Here is a 24,518-nt window from a genome sequence, read left to right on the forward strand (position 1 = left end):
GGAACATTTCACTAATCTGTCATGGAAGAGTGGGAGAAAGTTTCTGAGCTGTTTTTATCAGCTTGAAAAGCAGAGCTGCAATTTTTGTAATAGTCATGATTTAAGAAAGAAAACAGATTGTTTTTAGCTGTCTGGTGTCGAGCGCTCGGCTACCCCGTTACAAATGCTAAACAAGTGGCCAACAACAGAGCTGAACTCTTTAGTTTCTCAACAACGTCAACTCTGTTCGGTAGGTCACTGCGGTCACTCCTACCACATCCATGTCAGAGCAGATCACAGTATTCAGACACCAGCTAGCGATGACTGGGTTTCTCTATGCTATCGTAGTAGTTTAAGGGGTGAACCGCAGTGTATCTGACGCTCGCTGTGTAAAAGCATTATCTGCAGTGTGAATCTCTCACACCAGTCACAGAGTCCTCCTTTTAGGTATGTTTAAACTGAAAGCGGTGATTTTGTGTCTTGTTTGATCTACCGTATCATCAATTCACCGTGTTTTGCCGGAGCGCTGCTTCAAGTTAGCCAGCAGCTAAAAACAGCTAGCCTGGAAAGATAGCGCTCTCGCACTCTCCAGTGCCTCACAGCTTCCTCAGTTTACTTTCGAACATGAACCCACATCTTTCTTTCTCTTTCGTTGCTCGAGAATGCACTAATACTAAAATGTGACGGTTTCGCGCTGTAACACGGCGCTGTAGACGTGATTTAACACCACTAAAGTTGTTAGTAAAGAGGTGAGTTCACTGTAGGGCAGTACAGTTACACCACTGACCTCGTCACTCACACTCGGTCACAGGAGAACAGATCGCCGGTCGCTCCACTCAAACAGGGACTGTATAACTCCGCGTTTCAGCCGTTGCTCAAGTATATTTGGCGTCCCTTTTTTTTTTACTCGCAGCCCCCTCCCGCTCTAATCAAGTCGAAAAACTCGGAAGTGCGCCCTCTCCTGGCGACAGCAGAGTAGTGTCGCTTTCCTTGCAGCAGAAAACGCCACCAAGGCTTTCGCTAAAACGTGGAAGTGTGAGAATGTACACCATATATTATATCGAACATTTATCGAACATGTCTTATCTCTCTATCGAGAAAAAGTTATATCGCGATACTTATCGTTATCGTTTTATCGCCCAGCCCTAACTCCAGTACATTTCAAAGTCAAACATCTTACTTTTTACTCCACTACATAATGCAAAATCTGTCGTTCCTTTTGGCTCATATGTGCATACAATTGTAACATCAAAACAAAGGAACCACGAAGCAGCACACCAATCAGGGAACAGCGCACACTTTTTGAGCTTGTTTTGACCTGTTGGACATACCGACCCAGTGCAAGCACACTGTTCAATGTCAGTGCAGCAGAGTAAAATTTGGGAGTATCTATTCATACATAAAGGATGGAAGAAACTCCTGACTCTAATCTAACTTTGTGTAAACAGACCACAATATAGAAATATGTACACACATGTAGTTGTGACTGGCATGATTCTTTTTTCTGAATTTATACAAACACTTTTGCAAAACTCTCACTTTTTTAAAGCAAGTTTTTATACAATTTAAACTTGTAACTAACATGCAAATAAATCTTAAACCGAAATTTGCTTGTTTGCAAAAGGTTATTTCAGAGCCACTCAGTTCTACCAAATGGAAATTGTTTGCCTTCAGTGTTTTGTGCTTATGATCATTTTAATAGACATCAGAGTGACACTGGAGTATTTTCACCTAAAATAAGTAAACGAAGCAAAAGTACTTTTATTCAAGTGGAGGTCTAAAGGGAGGAACTTCTACTTTTACTGGAGTAATATTTTACCTTGGGTATCTGTACTTTAACTCAAGTACAAGGTTTGTGTACTTTGTTTGTGTAGAGTGTGTGTGTGTGTACATAAATATATATATATATATATATATATATATATATATATATATATATATATATATATATATATATAAAATGTTGGTGTATACATATATATTCACGTACACACACACACACACACAGAATTATATAATACAATGAGAAGAAAAGTGACATTTATTAAGAAGAAAAAATAAATGTATCTCGGTTTTTGACATAAGTTGAAAATACCTGTTGTCCTTCACATTGTGTGTAAATTTCATGATAAATGGACCAAAATAAACGTGAAAAGATGTCTGGTTCCATTGACTTACATTAAAAGTAAAATACGTTTTGTTCTTTCTCCTGTGAAGTTACTATTTTGGAGAAACGAGGTTTTGATCCGACAACAGCGCAATGTTGATACCATCAGACATTGTCTATGTGACATTCGCACAAGCAGTGACTGCTTAGCCTTTGTGGAATGAGTTGTAATGGCCCTTCAGCGGGGAAGTGTTTGCTTATTTTACAGGAAAGTGGAAAACTGAACTGGCAGAGCACATCAAAGCATTTTTATTACTGTTTTGATTTTATTGACGGTAGGAGATGGAATTCTGGAACACCCTGTATCATGGAAAGATGGTAAGGTGCTGATGAGCGGAGATGTTGTGACAGTGATGAGTGTTGACTTAGACGTGTTTTGATCTCTTTCAGTTACAGCAGTTTGTGCCGAATAGTATTTTTGCCAACATCTTTCTGATACTGTGTTTAGCCGACGGTTACCATGTTAAGAGATGGATTTAGATTAAATAAGTACAATCATATCAGTCCAGACAGTGAAAACTCAAATTAATACTGTCAACATTGTTCATTATTTTGTGATATTGTTATTGTTGTTATTATTATGCCAGGCTGTAATTAGCAGTAAATGGTACATTTCAGGGCATAACTAATAAGGAACGCATATACATGCACACGGTCTTATTCGGATTTCTGCGGTTACCCGATTATTCAAATGGTCATGTAAATATCCTCCCTCCGATCTAGAAATCTGATTAAGAAATCTGATAAAGAGCCTGGATTTTAGCTCAGTAATCAGATTTCTCAGTGCATGTAAACCCTTACTCTGATTTCTTTCTATTTCTCGGTCTGCGAATGTGCGAGAGCAGATGGTGGATGTCGCAAGACGGAGCAAAACACTATTGGAGTGGCGCTGAAACTAAACACGAAATAATTTAAATATTATTCTAGATGATATCGTCTTCTAGATGATGTAGGTTGATATTTTTAGATAAAGTGGCTCAATGTTTAAAAAAAAAAAAGCCGCAGCATGAAGTTTGAGTTTTACATTACATTTACATTGCGTCTTCTTCTGTGAGTTAATTGGCTGGTTGTAAAGCAGATATCTGATAACTGTCTGACTCATGTCGACCCAGAGTTTACCCATTATCTGTTTACTCAAGTGCATGTAAACATGTTGATCAGATTACTGACCAAATCATATTTTCTGCAGTTATCAGAATATTAAGTGCATGTAAACACATTCATAGCTTGGTTTGTGAATGTGTGTCTGGTATTCATGAACTCTTCAATGAAAGTTGGAAACATTGGGCATAATTTTGAACGATACACCGTTAATGTTGCAGCTGTACTACAAACATTGTGCTTCCCATAGTCTTGGCAGGCACTGTCCGTCACTTTGGAAAAAAACAAGAAGCTTTGCAGGTCCCAACAGCAAAAAGAAAAAGAGCTTTTTTGTTGCCAAAACCAGTTGAAACAGGCTTACCGTTAAAAAAAAAAAAAATTAAAAGAATGGCAACAGTACACCTCATCCTGCAGAGCCAGTGTCTCATGGGATCCATAAACTTTAATATGTTTTTATTTGGAAAGTGCACTTTTGGATACTTTAACATATTTCTCTTTCTGAAGTATTGTTTAGCAAACTGTTATCATCTTAGGAGATGGATTTAGCTGTAATAAATGCAGTCATATTAGTCCAGACTGCAGAAACACAGATGCTCATTTGTGTTATTACCTCCCCTCCTGATAGACTGCGAGGAAAGTTGCCAGTGAAGCATGTCAGTGAAATAGCAAACGCAGTACAGGGCATTTGATGAGAATAACAGGTATTTTAAGCTTCTCAGCATATTCTCTATGAGACACTTGGCTCTGTCACAGGTGATACAGGTGATTTTAACAGCTCATAGTGTATCTATAGTTGATGACCCTCTCGACTTTTATTTGAGTCGATTAATCGAGTCATTATGCCTTCGACCATTAAGCCTCACTTTGTCCCCTTTACACCGCCACCATCATTAAAGGCTAAGTTCACATTACCAGGTTGAAGTGGCACAAATCTGATTTTTTGCCCTAATGTGACTCAGATCTGATGTTTTCAGGGCTGTGTGGACACGCAAATCTGATCTTTTCAAATCCGACCTGAGTCACTTTCACGTGCAGTCCTAGATCGGATAGGTTCTGCTCATTAGTCTGTTTGCTGATGATGCACGCGATTCATTCACGTGACGTTACTGAGTAGGATGAGCGCATGCAGGGCATTTCAGGACGCCGGTTCGTTCATATTAATGACAGATTTGAGTCACTTACCTAAACGAGTGTGAACCATCCTGTCAGAGAGATCGGATTTGAGCAACAATTCGGATTCAATGAGGCTTATAATGAACCCAGCTAAGTGTCATCTGTGCAGAAGTTTCTTCTTTTGTGGTGCAGTGAACATTAGGAGTGGGGGGAAAATCGATTCTTAGATGCATGGCGATGCGGACGTGGACAATTCTGAATCGATTCACAAATGTCAAAAATCAATTGCGAAAGGTGGAACTTGGAAGTGCAGAAGGGCAGCGCCCGGACAGTGAGTGGCATGCACACTACATTAAAAGCTAGTGAGAGTTCGGCAACCCAAATGTTAATGAGTCATTTTGTCCTTTTAACAGAAATCAAACCACCTTGGGGGCCACAACATTTATTGCCTAGGATTTGCATCCGTACTCAGTCGTTGAGAACCAGGGCTTTCGCACTATGTTGCACACTTTGGAGCCGAGATACAGCGTCCCGTCTCGAAGATACTTTACTGACACAGTGACTCCCCCCACGTAGATCGAGACCAAAACCAAACGTTACTGAATCACTGAAGAAAACCAGTAGAATAGCTGTAATCTGCTGCGTGGACACCGATTGCCACAGGATCTTATTTCACCTTAACAGTGCATTTTATCACAGATGAGTGGCAGCCAGAGTCTCATGTGCTCCAGACAAGAGCGGTGAATAAGAGCCTTCCAGTTCAGTTGCCACATCACTTCCGTTTGATTCATTAATAAAAGATATTGGAAGGAAATTCATTATGGATTATTACAAATACTTTGCTGTAAAAGTACCACGTCCTCACACAGTGAGGAAAAAGGAAATCCTGTATAGGAAAAAAGATGCATCGATAATCGTTTTATAGTCGCATCGCAGCCTCTGAATCGTAATCGAATTGAATCGTGAAGTGCCTAGAGACTCCCACCCCTAGTAAACATTAGAAGTTATGTTCCCCTAATGCTTCCCATAGCGTATTGCAGCCAGTTGGACTAAATGCTTTTTGCATAACCGTCATCAACATCCAAGACTCATCAATTTGTTGAATAATCATTGCAACCCTATTAACGCTGTTGCCAGCAATCATTTTTGTTCTATTCAAGCACCCATTGTATCTGGGTCAGGCAATAAAGGGCTGTAGGACAGTGATGTTTGCAGTGGAATCTGAGGTCGAAGGAAAATGAAGATTGACCTGTCTTAAGCACTGAGCCATGTACTACCCTTTGCTGCTTCCTTGTTAACAGCTCCGCTTGCATACTTGCAGTTTTAATTTTAAACAAATTTTAAAAAGTAAAACCTGTACACGTCACTGTTTGTGTCAAACAAAGAGATGGGAATCTGGTCTTGTATGACTGAAAATAGCTGCTTTGGAGAATTGCAAAGATGGCTGCTGGGTAGATAGACTTTCCAAAGGACTTTAATGCTGATGGGTCCCTCTTTGGAGAAACTTCAAACTGCTACACGGACGTGTGTACGTTTCAGAGCCACGTTCATATGCTTTACTTATACTCTGGAATTCAGCTGAAGGTGTTTGTAGGAAAAATATTATATCTTCAACTTATCTGAACTATTTGGACACTTTACAGAAAATGCTTAAAAACCCACAGCAGAAATCATGGGAAACTTGCTCAGATTATTAATGCTCTATATTTATACTCCATCAACTGTTTTCAGAGTAAAAAGGAGTGAAATAATACAGGGTGATTCAAAAAGATTAATCCGATTTCAGAGCGCCATATTTTTACAACCGTGAGGCGCCTAGGAACCAATCACATTCCAATTGAAAGAGGGGGTCATAGAGTTTCTGACGTCAGTAGAAGATGGCTCCCTTCAGTCTGGAGGAGATGAGACCCCGGAGCAGAAAGCGTTCTGCGTTCTCCACTTCAATAAGAGTGAATCCGTCATAACTGTGCAGTGTGATTTTCGTGGGCAGTGAAGCTCCAACAGCTCAGAGCGTTCGTCGTTGGTTCGACAACACTGGATGATCTCCGACATGCTCAATGGAGTATGGGATGAATTTGACTGTGGTGTTGATGTTGTCCGTACAGCTGGAGGAGGTTCATATTGAGCACTTGTACAATTACATAATAAACATTATGCTCATTTGGACCATTTACAGTTCACTGCATTGATCTGTAATGATTTCACAAGTGAAATACATCATTTTGAAATCGGATAGATCTTTTTGAATCATGCTGTATTTTTTAGCAAGCTGGTTAATGTTAAAGTAGACCTCTGTAGCTCTCTATCAACATCATCGCCATGCTGATATACAGTTAATTCAGCACTGCTGCGTTATCTGACGTTATATCTGTTTTGTCTCTTGAAGTACGTAAATAGGGTTGTATTGGTTTTGCTTGATTGTGCTGGGTGAAAGTGACTCATCGCTCGTCCGTCTACTCTAGTACAGTATGTGACCCCAGTAGGAGGATATTCTGTCAGCGCTGTACTGTACTTCCGTTTTTGGCTGTCGCTGCATCTTGTGAAAGGTTAAACTGATTTACTTGTGGTCGACCACATGTGGTTACCTGGTGCCAGTATAGGTTATGTCAGCTGTGCTTAGAGTTTGAATATTTGTATTGGACACATGGTCACTTTCCATTTGGAACCCTGCCTTCAATCAGCATATGGAGACTTTTCAAAGTGCTTATCTTTTGTTTTTTCACCTTGTTTAGTTTCATGGCTGACCTGCCACAGCTGAAGTGAACTAAGTTTTGATAGATGTGTACGCTTGCGCTTGTTGGCCCATCGGTGCTTTGGAACAATCTCGGGGCTGCACATCTCTCCCAGTGATTATTTTTCCAGTTCTGCTCGCACTCGTTGGATTGCTTCCTGGTATTTGGGCTTTCTGACATCACGATCTTTGATGCCCTTTATCATGCAAACAGTGGCATCTTCCTTTGCATGTATATCTCCATTTTAGAACATGTGGTGCACCCTGATGCTGGAAGGGCAGCTGTGGAAACTCCCTGCCTTTTATGTAACACTGATATAGTGTGGTACCAGGTATTGAAATATGGATCTGACAGGGAAAAAATTTTCCAAAAGCCCACTTACATGGAAGGTTAGATGGAGTATTGTGAAGGAGAAGCCAACCTGTCTCCAGCATCCCACCTGTCAGTGGATTGAGCCAGTTCATGTCAGGTGTTAACGTGGCGATGACGTAAAAAGACGCAGAATTCTTCGTTAAGCGCTCGTCAAAACCCACGTTCTGCTCTCCCACCTGTGATTTACTGTGAACAACTGCTGCTGAGAGAAACGGTAACAAGATTAATGAGTGTTTTTAGTGCAAAAAGACTAATGAGCAATCTGGACTTCTTTAAAACCACACATGATGAAATGCTAGAATGTCAGGCCTACTGCACAGCTTCATGTCTCATTGTTCTCCATCGCTTTTCTTCGTATTCCTAGATAAAACTGATCCACTGTAGACGGGAACTAAAACGCCTGTCGGGGGGAAGCCACTGTAACATAACCAAACATATTGATCTATTTAAAACTCCAAAACGTATGTTTTGCTTATTGCTCCCAGGCATAGCACGGCCACACCTTATGACAAGTTTCGGATGTGCTGTGCTCTGCTATGAGACATGTTTCTGGGTCAGAGTGTGGTGAGATGTGCTAGAGGAAAATAAGTTTGACTAAAATAGCCACAGATATTGCCTCACTTTTCAACTCGGTCCTTTATTGTATCGTTTCATGCCACAGGCTTTATATATTGCTTAAGTTTTTGAAAGTTGTCCAACTTGTTGTTTTTTCTAGTAAGAATGTGCTTCTAGCTGTTTCACATTATTGCGTTGCATGAGATAAGATGTGTCTTGCACATGCTGGAGTACTCTCAGAAATTGCGCAAGCATTGTTTCCCGTTATGCTGATCTTCACGTACGGTGAATTTTATGTGTCAGCAAAGAGTGAAAAAATACCAGCTTGGAATTTTTCACAGTATGTTATTGGAAGTTGATCTTTAAGTACACCAATCAGGCATAACATTATGACCACCTCCTTCTTTCTATGCTCACTGTCCATTTTATTGGTCCCCCATGGACCCTCACAGAGCAGGTACTATTTGGGTGGTGGATCATTCTCAGCACTGCAGTAACACTGACGTGGTGGTGGTGTGTTAGTGTGTGTTGCGCTGGTATGAGTGGATCAGACACAGCAGTGCTGCTAGAGTTTTGAACACTCTGTCCACTCTATTAGACACTCCTACCTTGTCAGTCCACCTTGTAGATGTGAAGTCAGAGACGATAGCTCATCTGCTGCTGCACAGTTTGTGTTGGTCATCCTCTAGTCCTTCATCAGTGGTCACAGGACGCTGCCCACATGACGCTGTTGGCTGGATATTTTTGGTTGGTGGACTATTCTCAGTCCAGCAGTGACACTGAGGTGTTTAAAACCTCCAGCAGCACTGCTGTGTCTGATCCACTCGTACCAGCACAACACACACTAACACACCACCACCACATCAGTGTTACTGCTGAGAATGATCCACCACCCAAATAGTACCTGCTCTGTGAGGGTCCATGGGGGTTCGGACCACTGAAGAACAGGGTAAAAGGGGGCTAACAAAGTATGCAGAGAAACAGATGGACTACAGTCTGTAATTGTGGAACTACAAAGTGCACCTATATAGTAAGTGGATCTGATAAAATGGACAGTGAGCATAGAAACAAGGTCATAAAGTCATAATGTCATTCCTGATCGGTGTATATGGTGTTTTTGTGTTCTGTAATTCAGATTTAGGGTGTCATTGCTGTTCTTCCATGTTATCTGGTGGATGACGGCTGACTGTGTGGTGTCGTATGGGCCTGGGTGATATCTAAAAATAGTTATGATATTTTTTGGTTTAAAAAAAATTGTGACTGTCGAATTTACCTCCCCCAAGGCAAATACACATGGTCCACTGCAGCTTTGTCATACTTTCTGTGAAAATCCTTAATAAAAATGCATGTTAAGTAAGATGATACTGAGTAACCCAACATCTTTTGAAAACTACTTTACCTGTCGTTATAACAGAAGTTACCGCAAACACACACATTCATTAGATTCTTCTGGTGCAGATTTATGGCGACTTGTGTGCTAGTAGAGCTCCCTGCTGGAAAAACTTCAGACTACAAACAGTTTCCAGAGCAGTATCCACGGGTTCTGGAAACAAGACATCTTCCGTCTTTCTAGTGGTGTTTCCATAATTCAGCGGAAAAACCCTGCCAGTCAATAACACACAGCGGAGACAGTGGGGGCCTTTTAAAAGGCACTACCACAGCCCTTTAATGGCCCCATTACAAATCAATGTTTATTCACAGTAAAAGTGAATAAAACATTATGTGTACATATTATTTAATATAATTTATTAACTTTTTCTGATCCTGTTTCCTTTCAATGTAAGTGCTAGCTGCTTTCTAGGGTAACACCCAGTCACTTTAGGTGCAGCGAGTCACAGTAGCCGCGTTTACATGTAGTCTAATAATCTGTTAATAATCCGACTAATAGCTCAATCAGAATAGAATACGTTCATGTATTCACCTCAGTCTGAATAGTCTAGTCCGATTGAGGCCATTCAGAATACAGTTTCTGTCCGACTGAACGAGGTGGGTAATCCTGTGAATAATCTGTTTAATAGAAGAATAATATCCGTGTAAACGCCTATATCTGATTACATTCCCTATCGGAAAGTTTAAGTACGTTCTGTGCATGTTTGTTTGCGTCATAGTGAAAGTTTATAACGTTCAACATGGCGGAGCAGAAACTGGTCTGCAGAGGAGACGAAGTTTATGCTCTGATCTTTCAATGACGTAGAGTGAGTAGAGTGAGAATAAACACCTCTGTCCTCATCTGTAATCGGCACGTATTCAATCAGATTGGCAAAAATCTTGGTATGTAAACGCAGCCATTGACGCACGATGGCATTAAATTTCAGTGCCATGTACTCAAGCTAAACTTAATTTAAAGCAGGGGTGTCGAACGCAACCAGTAAAAGGGCCTTATTAGAAAATCTTAACAAATCTGTGGGCCAGAGAAAAAAATGTTTATTTCACCTTTAATTAATGTTGGGCTGTAACCGAAACTGGCCATTGTTTATTCACAATATGCAAAAATCGTCAGAAGTAAAATACAGGCCCCTGTAGTAGACCTTGAAATATTACATTAACACGGGAGCTCAGTTTTTTAAACCTACCTATTTGCTTGAACTAGACACCTGGCATCCTTTCTTTGCTGCAAGTTCATTAATGCTCGGGCTCAGTTTTTGAGCTGCTGAACTGATGTTAAGCATTCATGTTGGTTGAAATGCAGTTAGTGTGTTTGGGGAGATATGACTGGTGTGGAATTGTGTAGAATTGAGGTGTAACCACTGTCCCATAGACTGTTGCTGGGGTAGGAGATTCAGAGCGCACATTACGTTGCAGTGCATGTTGGGGACTGTAGTGCAGTGCATTGTGAAACAGGTCAATATTAATTAAGCAATAGAACATGAGAGGGAGTGTTATTGCGAAATAACATCACGGCTGTGATTTAGTCGCCGTAGGTGAATAGTATTGGGTTCATTTCTGGCAGATTCCAGGTTGTTTAGCTGTTCTTCTGTCACAGCAACCGACTGAAAAGCTGCTCAGTGGTGATGACAGTTTGGGAATTTGGTGTCGTCTCATCTTCAGAGTCTGACCAAATCGGCTGTCGGTCAGATGTGATCTTAAATGAATCCATTTTCTGTTTGTGGCAAAGTAAGAAGTAAAAACGTTTAAATAGCTCGAGCGTCTCCTACAGCTGTCAGTCATTGATAAGCAACGGCGTCTCGGTGGAGTGATACAGTGTTTGTGAAAAAAACGTGATGTTATGGCAAAATTAGAACGCTTCTCAACCAATCAGCTTGCGTGGCCGGAACTAACTGTTGTGTAATAGAAAATTTGAATTTCTTTGGCGGGCTGGATAGGATTGTGCTGTGGGCCTGATGTGTGTGACACGTGGGACGTAAAGTAATATAAGAAGAAGAGGACGAGCTGCACGATCGGTAAAACTGGCATTACAGTGTGTAGCAGAAAGAATTTCGCGAAACGGCGATCATTGACTTTAACACATCACCATCACTCGTCTATCATCGCCGATATCTGATGCCATCGCCCAATCGCCCAGGCCTCCTGTGATGTGATATACACTTGGTGTGGAACCTTCTGGAATGCTAAGAATGCTTTTGCCTTTACATTGCAGAACTAGACCATATGATTTCAGTTAATGTGGGCTGCGGACACCTAATGTGTTGTCATCAGTGGCCCACAGCTCTAAACCAGGCTGTTGCCCCAGTGACAGCTGGGGACTGTCTCTGAGATTTATTGCTCCCCAGCTCCACAAAGAGTTCTTCAGAGGTCAACTCTTGAAGAAGCTGCTGACAGCTGGTTTGAGATGCATGTAGTACTGAGGGTATAAGCCATGCGTATGTAACATAGCAGCCTATATTCTCTCTCTCTCTGCATCATGTGCCTATTTTGATGGGAGGCGCCTTGGAGTGGATGTCCACGTGTTGTTTCTGAAGCCCTTTTCCATTTTCTGGGCGATACTTTCCAGTAGAAAAGACGAATCAATCAGCAGCCTGTCTTTTCAAAGTATTAATGAAGTGCTAAAACACCAAGGCTGCTGTGTAATATATGATATCTCTATTTGCTTTAGTCTTCATCCAGTCAGAAGAGTCTGCTGTGCATGATGGCCCTCAGAATTTCAAGTATTACCTGAGGCTTACTTCTGGTTCTCATTGTAACACACTGGAGCACATGGTGTCCATTGTGGATCAACACTTCGCTCTGTTTTGATCCAGGGCTTTTGCCTTCTGCCAGAACGGTCCCCGTCTTTCCACGTTTTGCCTTGCGGAACGTCTCCAGTTGTTTTAGGCCTGGTTTTCTCTTTCCTTTGGGAAATATAAGCCAGGACTTCGTGTATTTCTGGGCTCTTTCATTAGAGTATAGCCAGTTCACTTCCACTTTCTCCGTTTCACAAAGGTTGTTTTTGAGTTAGAACATCCGTCCAAAGTGCTTATTCTCTTCTAGTGTTATTTTAGACTTAAACTCTTAATTTTCCCATTGTTAATCTTAAGGCTTCAGTAATTACTATAAGATAAAGTGTTTTTTTATCAGTCCTTGATTGGTAAATACAGGGTGATTCAAAAAGATTCATCCGATTTCAAAGCGCCATATTTTTACAACCGTGAGGCGCCGAGGAACCAATCACAATCCAATTGAAAGAGGGGGTCATAGAGTTTCTGACTGTCAGTGGAAGATGGCTCCCTTCAGTCTGCAAGGAGATGGAGAACCCTGAGCAGAAAGCGTTCTGTGTTCTCCACTTCAATAAGAGTGAATCCGTCATAACTGTGCAGTGTGATTTTCGTGGGCAGTGAAGCTCCAACAGCTCAGAGCGTTCGGTGTTGGTTCCACAACACTGGATGATCCCCGAAATCACACTGAAAGAGCCGAGAGTGCAGCGACACCCGACACGCTCAATCCAGTACGGGATGAATTTGACTATGGCGTTGATGTTGTCCGTACAGCTGGAGGAGGTTCATATTGAGCACTTGTAAAATTACATAATAAACTTTATGCTCATTTAAACCATTTACAGTTTACTACATTGTTCTGTAATGATTTACAAGTCAAATAAATCATTTTAAAATCAGATAAATCTTTTTTGAATCACCCTCTATAGGTGTAACAGCAGCATACATGCAGTACAGGCAGCATGTGTAAATTAATACAGTACTGCGCAAAAGTCCTTCATTTATTTAATTTGTGGTCAAAACAGCTATTAAGTACTAGTTATTTATTTTTTGTGTTTTACTGTATTTGATGAGCAGATGAAAGAAAATACATGAGTAGTGTAAAAGTCTGGCAGCTGTAGGTGTATCACTTTAAAGTAATGCAAGAACATGTATATAATATGAACCGTATAAAGTGTTTGTTCACTTTTATGGTAAATAAATAGATGTTCTTTGTTAATCCCAGGAGGGAAGTTTGGATTGATAAGTAACCATAGGACTTGGATTATTATATATATAGAATAAGCACACCTACAGTCATATGCCAAAGTTTGAACCAAAAGGTTGACCAGCTTAAATATGGTATTTGTCTAATTTTCTGCTTTCAAATTTTGCTGCACAACTTATTTTCATCTAGAAAATGAACAAAACGTAATTTGACCAGGGAACCCAAACTTTTGAATGCAACCACACACACACACACACAGTGCAAAGACATCAGTGCACTAACAAAACAAAGCGCTAAAAGCATGCAAATAGCCTGTAAGTACTATAAAATTAATATGTAAAGTGTGTAGATATGAGAGTACAGAATGAACATATGTAACAACCCACAGATTCTTGGAGTTTGAAGGGTTAAAGAAGAAAATATAACTTTGGTCATAGGTTGTAATTTCATAGACCAACGTAGTGATTTTAGTTATTGACTGTAGCCAGTAGTTTCCTATTTGAAAGTCCTTAAATTCAGAAACAAAATAGTCAGCACTGCTATTCCCTGCTCAGCATGTTTACAGGAAGCAGAATCCACGTCAAAGTCGGTGTGAAAAATGAGCATGAAAGCAGCTCAATGAAAGACAGAAGGTGATTGGAAAATTCGTTTTGCTGCCATGGTCATCCATCAGGAAAAAACTTGCAATGTACTTTTTGTTTTCACCTGGGTTATTTGAATGGCCAAACCACTGGCTTTGAAGAAGAGCGTTCACCATCTGAAGTGAGTTCTTTTGTCCTTTGTGAGAGAATGGCTGCATTTCCTCCTGGTGGTCCACGGATCATGTGTGCTGCCATAACTATGCGTCCTTGATGTGCTTAAAACTGTTGCTTATTGTTCTGTAATAAAAACTTTTAAGTAGACTAATGCTGGGTTACGCTGCACCTCTGAAGCTTTGATTTCCCAGTTGTCAATATGGCATAACTAGTGAACAGAGCTATTCACATTTGTGAGAAATAGCAAGTTAATTGCTAATGAAGTTGATCAGATTGGGACACACTTATAAAATTCAGCAGCAACCCTCTGGAAAGACTATATGAAATACACACATACAGCGATCAGGCATAACATTATGAACATTATTATCCTTGTTTCTACTCTCACTGTCCATTTTATCAGCTCCACTTACTATATAGGTGCACTTTGTAGTTCTACAGTTACAGACTGTAGTCCATCTGTTTCTCTGCATACTTTGTTAGCCCCCTTTTACCCTGTTCTTCAGTGGTTAGGACCCCCATGGACTCTCACAGAGCAGGTACTATTTGGGTGGTGGATCATTTTCAGCACTACAGTAACACTGATGTGGTGGTGGTGCGTTAGTGTGTGTTGCGCTGGTCTGAGTGGATCAGACACAGCAGTGCTGCTGGAGTTTTTAAACACCACAGTGTCACTGCTGGACTGAGAATAGTCCACCAACCTAAAATATCCAGCCAACAGCGTCCTGTGGGCAGCGTCCTGTGACCACTGATGAAGGACTAGAGGATGACCAACACAAACTGTGCAGCAGCAGATGAGCTATCGTCTCTGACTTTACATCTACAAGGTGGACGGACAAGGTAGGAGTGTCTAATAGAGTGGACAGTGAGTGGACACAGTGTTTGAAAACTCCAGCAGCACTGCTGTGTCTGATCCACTCAGACCAGCACAACACACACTAACACACCACAACCACGTCAGTGTTGCAGTGCTGAGAATGATCCACCACCCAAATAATACCTGCTCCTGAGGGTCCATGGGGGTCCTGACCACTGAAGAACAGGGTAAAAGGGGGCTAACAAAGTATGCAGAGAAACAGATGGACTACAGTCTGTAACTGTAGCACTACAAAGTGCACCTATATAGTAAGTGGAGCTGATAAAATGGACAGTGAGCGTAGAAACAAGGAGGTGGTCATAATGTTATGCCTGATTGACGTATGTAAATTATTTTTGAATTTTATTTTGTCAGGTGTTTCTCTGTCAGGTGTTTCTCTATTTCTATTAAAAAAGAGACGCCGTTCTGTTTTTGAAATTGCTACACTCTCAAAAATAAAGGTACTACACTGTCATTGAGGTGGAACCCTCAAAGTTACATCTCAGTACCTTTAGTCAGGGAACATAACTGTACCATAATCCACTGAAATGATATTTTCTAAGTTGTACTGACTCCACACACCCCGTCTCGCCTCCAGGCTTTTTATTTTATTGCTCTGTTTTAAAACCTTAGGTTATGAAAATTGTACAGATACGAACTTTTCACCTGGAAAAACCTATTTAAGGTACACAAAATACCTTTTGAGGTATCTTCACATTGTTCGTACCTTGATGAACGAAAATTGTACCTGCACAGAACCTTTATTTCCAACAGTGTATGTAGATCTATGTTTTTGGCCAAAAATGAGATTATATTTAGCTTAATTACAGACCAACAGCAAATACTCTGTTTACAATGAGTAATGCAGTAATTTCAACCTCAGGGTTTAAATTTTTGGTTTGGTCTATTTAAATATTTACTGAATGTTTAATTGCCACTCTAAAAGAATAGCTTGACCAAAATTGCTAATGTGGCTCAAATGAATGAGAGCTAATAGCCACCAATTACAATGACGTCATTTGCGTAATGCTAATTGGTGGCTATTCGGTTTCATTCATTGTTAGAAACTGGCATTGTTAGCATTCTTGGTCAAGCTACTCCTTTAAAGGGAAACTCAGACCAAAATAGAAAAATGGAACCATCACTAAATCTGTTGTAAACATGTTTAGTCACATCTTGCAGCAGCGCCGCAGAAGTCCTAGAGGGAGTTCTTTCAAATTGAACACTATAAAAGTGCCCTTCTGAACTGTCTTGAAGTTGGGAGGAACTTGTGAAAAACTACAGCTACTTTAGGGTGAATTTTTAGGCACTGGCTATTTGAAATGTTTAATTTTTTGGTTAACTGGTGTAGCGAATGTCAGTACTAGAAAGCTGAATGAAATATGTTTAACTGTGGTAACTGTCAACTGTCATTACAGTGGAAAGAATCGATTACTCAAACAACAGAGATTACTAATCATATAAGGAGGACCACAAACTAAAAGCTATAGTTAGCAAAGGAGCTGCCTGACTATTTATATACTCTACCTCAGTTTAGCTTCTTTTCAGTGGTTGAAAGAGTAAAAAAGAACTGCATCTCTATTTTGTAAATACTGATAGAATCTTTAGAAACTGTTTTGTTTATGATTTTGTTTGTTGTTTTTTGATGATTGACGTAAGAGTTGCTGTAATGCTAGCTTGGTTATATTTATTAGCCTATAGCTCAGTGATTACGCTAACAGTAAAGACTGGTTGACACCACAGGGATTCCTATTGGTTGTGTACTGTATTTAAGTAATATGTGCTGGGTACTGTAGTAAAAGAACGTTGATGAGCAAGAATATACTATACAAGCCTATTTCCAAAAATGTTGGGATGCTGTGCAAAATGTAAATAAAAACAAAATGCAATGAAGTGCAAATTATTTAAACCCTATATTTCTATGAAAATAGTACAAAACAACAAATCAAATGTTGAAACTGAGAAATTTTATTGTTTATTGAAAGATATTTGCCCATTTTGAATTTGATGCCGACAACAAGTTTCAGAAAGGCTGGTGAAGTTGTGTAATGCTAAAAAAACACCTGGTGGTTAATTGGCAACAGGTCAGTAACATGATTGAGTACAAAAAGAGCATCTCAGAGAGGCTGTGTGTTTCAGAAGTAAAGATATGGAGGGGTTCACCAGTCTGTGAAAGACTGCACGATCAAATAGTGCAACAATTCAAGAATAACGTTTCCTAATGTAAAATAGTGAAGAACTTTTGCTTTTCATCATCTACGGTACATAATATCGTTGAAAGATTCAGAGAATCTGGAGAAATCTCTGTTTGCAAGAGACAAGACCAAAAAAAGCCAGTATTCATGATGATATAGGGGTGCATTAGTGCACATGGCACAGGTGATGTGCACATCTGTAAAGGCGCCACTAATGCTGAATGATATATACATGTTTTGGTAACATATGCTGCCATTCAGACGACGTCTTTCTCAGGGAAGGCCTTGATTATTTCAGCAAGACAATGACAAACCACATTCTGCATGTATTAAGCAGCATTGCTCCATATTAAAAGAGTCCGGGTGCTAAACTGACCCACCTGCAGTCCAGACCTGTCACCACTGATAACATTTGCTGCATTATGAAATGAAAAATACAACACAAGAGACTGATGAGCAGCTGAAATCCTATGTTAAGCAAGAACAGGAAAACATTTCACTTTCAAAACTACAGCAGTGTCTCCTCAGTGCCCAAACGCTTACAGAGTGCTGTTAAAAGAAGAGGTGATGAAACACAGTGGTAAACACCCCCGCCCCCCCGTCCCAACTTTTTTGGAATGTGTTATTGACATCAAATTCAAAATGGGCAAATATTTTTCAAAAAACAAAATTTCTCAGTTTCAACATTTGATTTGTTGTTTTTGTAGTATTTTCTTTTAAAAGTATGGTTTACATGATTTGCATATCATTGCATTGTATTTTCATATACGTTCTGCACAGCGTCCCAACTTTTTTGGAAATGTGGTTATTAAATTGTGAATTTTGTAAAAGTGATGAGGCTGAAAGATGCGATGCTGCGCTGCAGAATATTGCATAACATGACAAATAACATATTAAACACTAGTTTTAGGCTGGAATGCCCCTTTAAACATTTACTAATTTTCAGAGATTTTAACATCCTGCGTATCAGATATTTGACTGAAATTGCTGACTAGAGCCAAAGCTCATTTACCTCTTCGTCCCTGTCCTGGTTTTTACTGTATGAACTGAAGCTAACCTTTAAACAGGCCGCGGTTGTCACCCCGTTACCTGCTTTGACCTGAATATAAACTCATTGTTTCTCTGCCTCAAAACCAGGCTTCACTGTTAGCATTACACAGTGTAAAAGTGTGGAATAACTTGATTATCAATCAAGTTATAATTACATTATATTCAACACACAGTTGTGCATCCTTGAATATCATTTAACTTTAGTATAACAGATGAGTTAAAGTCAGGAAAGCAAGTGTGCAGTGCTGTGTCTTTACACATTTAAAAAACTTTAAAACGTGTTCTGCATCGTATGACTCGTGACTGTCTTTCCCACTCTCATAATCTGGCATGTGTCAACTCTCGTGATTTTTTTTTCTTCCACATACTCTTTAACAATATTCCAAGAATTATGATTTTATACAAACTAATATTTTTTATTGGCTGTGACTCATTCCTCTCCTGCCTTCTCAGAATCCTTTATTTGATGTTTCAAGGGTTATTTCATATTCGAGTGCAGTTTTACTCTCAATGAATTCAGTCATTTTTTAAGTGGCACAATACGGCTTTTTCTTTTTTCAATAAAATGCTGAAAATTTGAATATCAGCCAGAACAGATGATGATCGTACGTACTTTCTTTAAAATCTGCGAAGCTTTAAAATTAAATATTTTTAATTTGAGTGCTGTGGCCGTCTAAAGGTAGGCTGCCATGCCAAAACTAATCAAATCCTACCCCATGAGAAGAAATACGTAGCCATAAACATTCATACAAAACAGCAACTTTTTTCTATTCATTTAAAAAATATATTATTTACAGTGCAGAATTATATTAGTTTAAAATAAAGGAATTGTAACTAGAGAAACGTTTTCTGTTTCTTCTGACTTGGTTATTCATCTTCTACTCGAGGTCTTCTCCTCATGAGTGGATGATGTGCCAACCTGTTTGTTTGACAGAGAAACTCTTCCTGGACAAACATCAGCTGGAGTTGTTAGCCTAGTTTTTAGTATTGTGTTTTTAGTGTGCAAGAGAATTATATATTTCTCAGCTTTTCAGTTCTGATATAAGTAGCTGTTAGGAGTTTCTTTTTTTGTATTGTGCACAATAGTGAACAGTGCTTTTGCAATTTTGTATTTTTGCTGTTTCCTTAAAGGATAATTTAGTTAGATTCCTGTTTACCCACCCGAATCAGTTTCCTCCAGCTGAATGAAGGCAAGTCTTTGACTCAGACCTCAGATTTGATAAAAATCAACTCTGTGGTGAGGAGGAGCTTCTTTCAGCTCAGAAACATTGCAAAGCTTTAGCCTTTTCTCTGTTTTTTTGACCTGGAGAAAGTTATTCATGCATTCATCTCTTCTAGAATTGGCCCCCGAAATTACCAAGATTAAGCTCCGCGATCCATGAGTTGAAGTCAAACGCATCTCTTCTGTGTTATTTTATGGCTCGTCTATTGTTTTTAACAGCAGCTTGTGCTCAGTTTCTAAAGAGTCAGTCGTTAAAACAGTCGTTATGCTGACTGTACGGCGCCGATGTGCTGCTAGAGAGAAGGAGAGACAGCTTTACTGATGAATTCCCTCGTTTGATCACAGAGCACGTTTCCGTCAGCAGTGAACTGAACAGGTTCACTTTGAAGCAGACCCAAATACGGGTGGAGTGTTTGTCAATTCAAAACGAAGCGAACTAAAGAAAAAGGTGTGAAAAGTCCAAACCAAACAAAGCGTCCTGAGAAACTTCTTCGTCTCTGGTTTGCTGTCTGCACCGCGAGCCCGCGTCTGTGTTGTCTCAGTCTTAATGATGTTTAATTAGCCACTACTGCTACGTTTTTATTTGTACGTCTCTGTTGGTACTTAGTTTCGTTATAACGTGAAAATGTTTAATTCTCAGATTGAATTAATAAGGTAATCATGTTTTTAGCTTACGTTTTATAACTTCCAGTGAAGTTCGTGGCCCACTACGAATTACTGCCGCCCCCTGAGCACAGGCCCACGGACCACTAGAGGGTGCCTCACTGGTGGTCCGTGGCCCATAGGTTGAGAAACCATGGTATATAACATCTACTTGTGCACAAGGGGTCAGTGTCCAAACCAGAATGTACAGATAACAAAACTGTAGAGAAGAGGAAGGTCTGGTGTTGCAAAGCTTGGATGGAGTCAGCAAAGTACTGGATGTGAAGACTTCAGAATGGCCTGTGTCACAGCCTATAGTCGTGTATATGGTCTTTACTCAAGCCACTGTGTTCCCAGAGGTACCTTAGTATGGTAACCTTTTAACCCACAAGTACAGGGCATTTCAGGTAATTTGGCATGTTAAATATTGTGTCAGTTTATGATTAAGCGTCTTTACCTCAGCCTCCCTGTTCAGTCAGCGTGATGAATTGCAGGAAACTCCAGCACCTTAGGCAAAATGAAAACTCCAGGTTTCATTTCCCAGCTTCAGATTCGATCATGGGGATTTACGCAAGTTCTGTTCTCTTAAATTCCCAAACCGTGTCAGCTCCACTATGTTTACTCTTATCTAAAAAGATCTTACCTAATAAGAACTGAGTAGTTTGAATAACCTGGCTAAGGCAGTAGTTTAAATGATTTCTGTTTGTCAGTGCTCTTTACTTTAAGGGCCCATATCTACATTACATTCTCTTGAATTTTAATTTTCTCTTGAGGTCCACTTATGACATTTATGTGGTTTATGTACCAAAAATGGTCATAATTCACGTTTACATGACCATATTCCAACCTCTCTTCACTGCTTGGAATTAAACAGGCTGTTTTTGTTACTGTCCCTTTAAGCCTGATATAAATGTGCTCTGTTCTGATTGGCTGCCTCAGTCATATAGCACTCCACACCTGAAACACTACTTATGTTCACTTATTTAAAGTGAATTACTTTTATAGACAAGTTTGTTTTTAACATGATATGGGCCCTTAAAATGAAGACTATCATCAGTACATTTTGCATCAGTAACAATGGCCCTAAAACAACTGATGATATTTTAATTTAATATTTCAATAAAGGAATAAGCCATGAGGGGCTGTGGGTTACTGGGATTTTATCGGGGAAGGTTGTTCTTTGGCACGACGTGAAGCAGAGTGCCTAAAACTCCCTTCCCCATGATAAAATTGCAGTAACTCGCTGCCTCAAGTGGCTTATTGCTTTTAAAAAACAGTGGCCAACATAAAGTATATTAAAATGCACAATGTTTTAGGTAATTATTTTGGTTATTATTAATAATACTTGACATATTATTAAGTATTCTGCCAAGAAATGTAGGTTAAGCAGCCATTGACCGCCGAATGAGAAGAACGTTCTGTCGTCAATCGCTGTAAACTGCAGACATTTCATGAATTTTAGTTTTATAACGGTGAACATATGATAACACAGCACTGTTTAATGCAAATACTTTCACTTTATGAGTACTTTTTGGTCGCCAAATTATCACCACAAGTCTTCTGCCAGTCTGACGATGCCACTTTTCTCACGCTGGGGCTGAATCTCAAACGGCTCCCTGCTCCCTACATGGTGCACTATGTAGGAATTTAAATACTGACTCCTGCAGCCCAACAATGCAAAATATCGCTAAAAATGGTCATTTGGGATTCATCTACATTCATACTCAACAGGCAGTGCAGTATCTGACAGCAGAAGCTAGAATTTCTAAACTTAAATGTTACACAATACACTGTTTAGCTAGGGAGCAAAGAGCTGTTTAGGATTCAACCTGGGTTTGATGCTACTTCTGACTGTAACACGGTTATTTAAAGCATGTAAGACATTCGGGGACTTTTATACTGCAGTTTTTCAGTGAATCATATCGTGAGTGCTGTAATTCAACCCTGTGATATTAATGTTGGAGCTGTTTAGCCTGTGGATGAGCTGATCAGCCTAGTTCTAGATCAGAAAATAAGTTTTCAGCCTCTCGGTTTAAATAAAAACGGGTTCTTACTTCATCTTATCAGCGTTAGAGTCAAAGATCAATCCATTAACAGCAGAAGTGTTTTTCGTGCCGTGGCGCAGTGATACAGAGTTCAGTTGTTGTGAGGCATCGTAGCCGTGGTATAGCGTGGATTTTACAACAGCTTCGAACGCAGCTCAGCCAATCAGATTTTACTATCTGTTTTATAATTCGCATTATAGACTCCTGAAGAGGAGTGCTTTAGATGATGTGAAATAGCCTTGTTCAGCAGAGTAGTGTGCTGTGGAAACATGTGAGCACAAGCCTGATAAGCTGCATTTTGTATCTTTTGCAACAAGATAAGTCGAAGCTCATTCTGATTGCAATCTTAAATATGATATTTTTACTGTAAACATCTTTGTTGTAAGCAGAAATGTTGTGACAGTGCATTAAGTAATAACCCGAATTGTTCATATTTTCGGTGGATGAAATGGATGCATGTCATTGGTTGCCAAGCCTTTGGGGACACAGGATTGAAAAGTGGGGTTCTAAGCTACACAAACACAGCTCTGTCTCCATGAAGGGAAGGAAATGATAGGTTTTGGACTTCAGCAAGACCTGGAAGAATGCATGAAGAGTGATTGTGCCAGTTGTGAAATCTGGAATAGTGATCACACATTACAGCTTTTTGTGGAGGGGATTATCCTGACATGCCTCCTTGTAGTTCCTTGGAAAATGTAATTTCGATTAGTAAGAATTGCTGTCATGCCTGTAATGTGTGTTCTCTTGCTTTCTTTATTTAATTGCTTAACTACTTGGTTTTTTTCCTCTAGATGGGTAATTAATGATTAATTACTTGTTAATTAATTACCTATGAAGTTGTATGCTGACTGTAAAGATATACGATTCATTCTTAGTGTCTCTTTATCTGTTTTTCTCATCAGGTTCAGGAGAGGGAAGTGGCAGAATCATCCAGCGCTTCCCCAAAAAGGACTGGGATGGCACAGCGTTCCCTCAGGGTGTGGAGATGGTGAGTAGAGCCTGCCTAGAACATGTGATCTGGTGTTATAAATGAAGTAGGCTGGTGTCATGCTTTGGCATGGTCTTGGCAGTCATACTGTAATGCTCACCTGCTTGTGATTAAGTGATTAAAAAGCTCGTCATGATGTTCTGATTGTGTCAAACATGTTAAGAACTGTACTTAATGAAGCTGTAGGACCACTTCTTGCCTTTTAGCTGTATTCATTTAGGCTATATCACAGAGAGCTCTATGTATGTGGCCTCTTTTCACCAAAAAAAATAAATAAATAAATACATGGTAAAAGGGTAAAGAGAAATCAGTTATCTTGACACATAAAAATACAACCCCATTTCCAAAAAAGTTGGGACGCTTTTAAAGCATTAAAAAATATTTCATTGAAAATACTACAAAGACAACAAATCAAATGTTGAAACTGAGAAATTTTATAGCTTTTTGAAAAATCTGTGCCCATTTTGAGTTTAATGCCAACAACACATTTCAAAAAAGTTGGCATGGGGGCACATTTACCTCTGTGTTTCATCACCTCCTTTTTTAACAGCACTCTGGAAGTGTTTGGGAGCTGAGGAGACACTGCTGCACTTTTGAAAGTGAAATGTTTTCCATTCTTGTTTGATATAGGATTTCAGCTGCTTAGCAGTTCAGGGTCTCCTTTGTTCTGTTTTTCATTTCATAATGTGCCAAATGTATTCAGTGATGTCAGGTCTGGACTGCAGGCAGGTCAGTTTAGCACCCGGACTCTTTTAATACAGAGCCATGCTGTTGTAATACGTGCAGAATGTGGTTTGTCATTGTCTTGCTGAAATAATCAAGGCCTTCCCTGAAAAAGACGTAGTCTGGATGGCAGCATATATTGCCAAAACATGTATATATCGTTCAGAATTAATGGCCCCTTCATAGATGTGCATGTCACCCATGCTGTGTGCACTAATAACCCGCTTATACCATCATGAAAACTGGCTTTTGAACTGTGCACTGATAACAAGCTGAGTGGTCTTTCGCCCAGGGGACACAGTGTCCATGATTCCCAAAAAGAATTTCAAATATTGATTCGTTGGACCACAGGATACTTTTCCACTTCGCCGCAGTCCATTTTAAATGAGCTCAGGCCCAGAGAAGGTGGCAGCATTTCTGGATCCTGTTTATATATGCTTTCTTCTTTGCATTTTAGAGTTTTAACTTGCATTTGTGGATGCAGCGCCAAACTGTTTTCACAGACAGTGTCTTTCAGAAGTGTTTCTTAGCCCACGCAGTGATTTCCACTACAGAATCATGTCCGTTTTTATTGCAGTGCTGCCTGAGGGCCCAAAGATCATGACCAGCAAATATTGTTTTTTGGCCTTGTCCTTGCTATTTTACATGGATAAATGTTATTCTTG

General features: G+C 39.8%; 1 protein-coding gene across 3 annotated transcripts in view; it reads left to right on the forward strand.

Annotated features, from left to right (window-relative positions):
• The window catches only part of sbf2 (SET binding factor 2), a 151,052-nt gene that overhangs the window by 6,097 nt on the left and 120,437 nt on the right, over positions 1-24,518 (forward strand). For all 3 annotated transcript variants that reach the window (XR_005008102.1, XR_005008103.1, XM_036585844.1), the window contains exon 2: positions 23,045-23,130. Coding sequence is in view for 1 of the 3 variants with exons in the window: in XM_036585844.1 (XP_036441737.1) it covers positions 23,045-23,130 (86 nt within the window). In the remaining 2 variants the exon portion in view is untranslated. The remainder of the gene's footprint in view (positions 1-23,044; positions 23,131-24,518) is intronic.

This window comes from Colossoma macropomum, unplaced genomic scaffold, assembly GCF_904425465.1.
Source record: "Colossoma macropomum unplaced genomic scaffold, Colossoma_macropomum, whole genome shotgun sequence".
Lineage (NCBI taxonomy): Eukaryota > Metazoa > Chordata > Actinopteri > Characiformes > Serrasalmidae > Colossoma > Colossoma macropomum.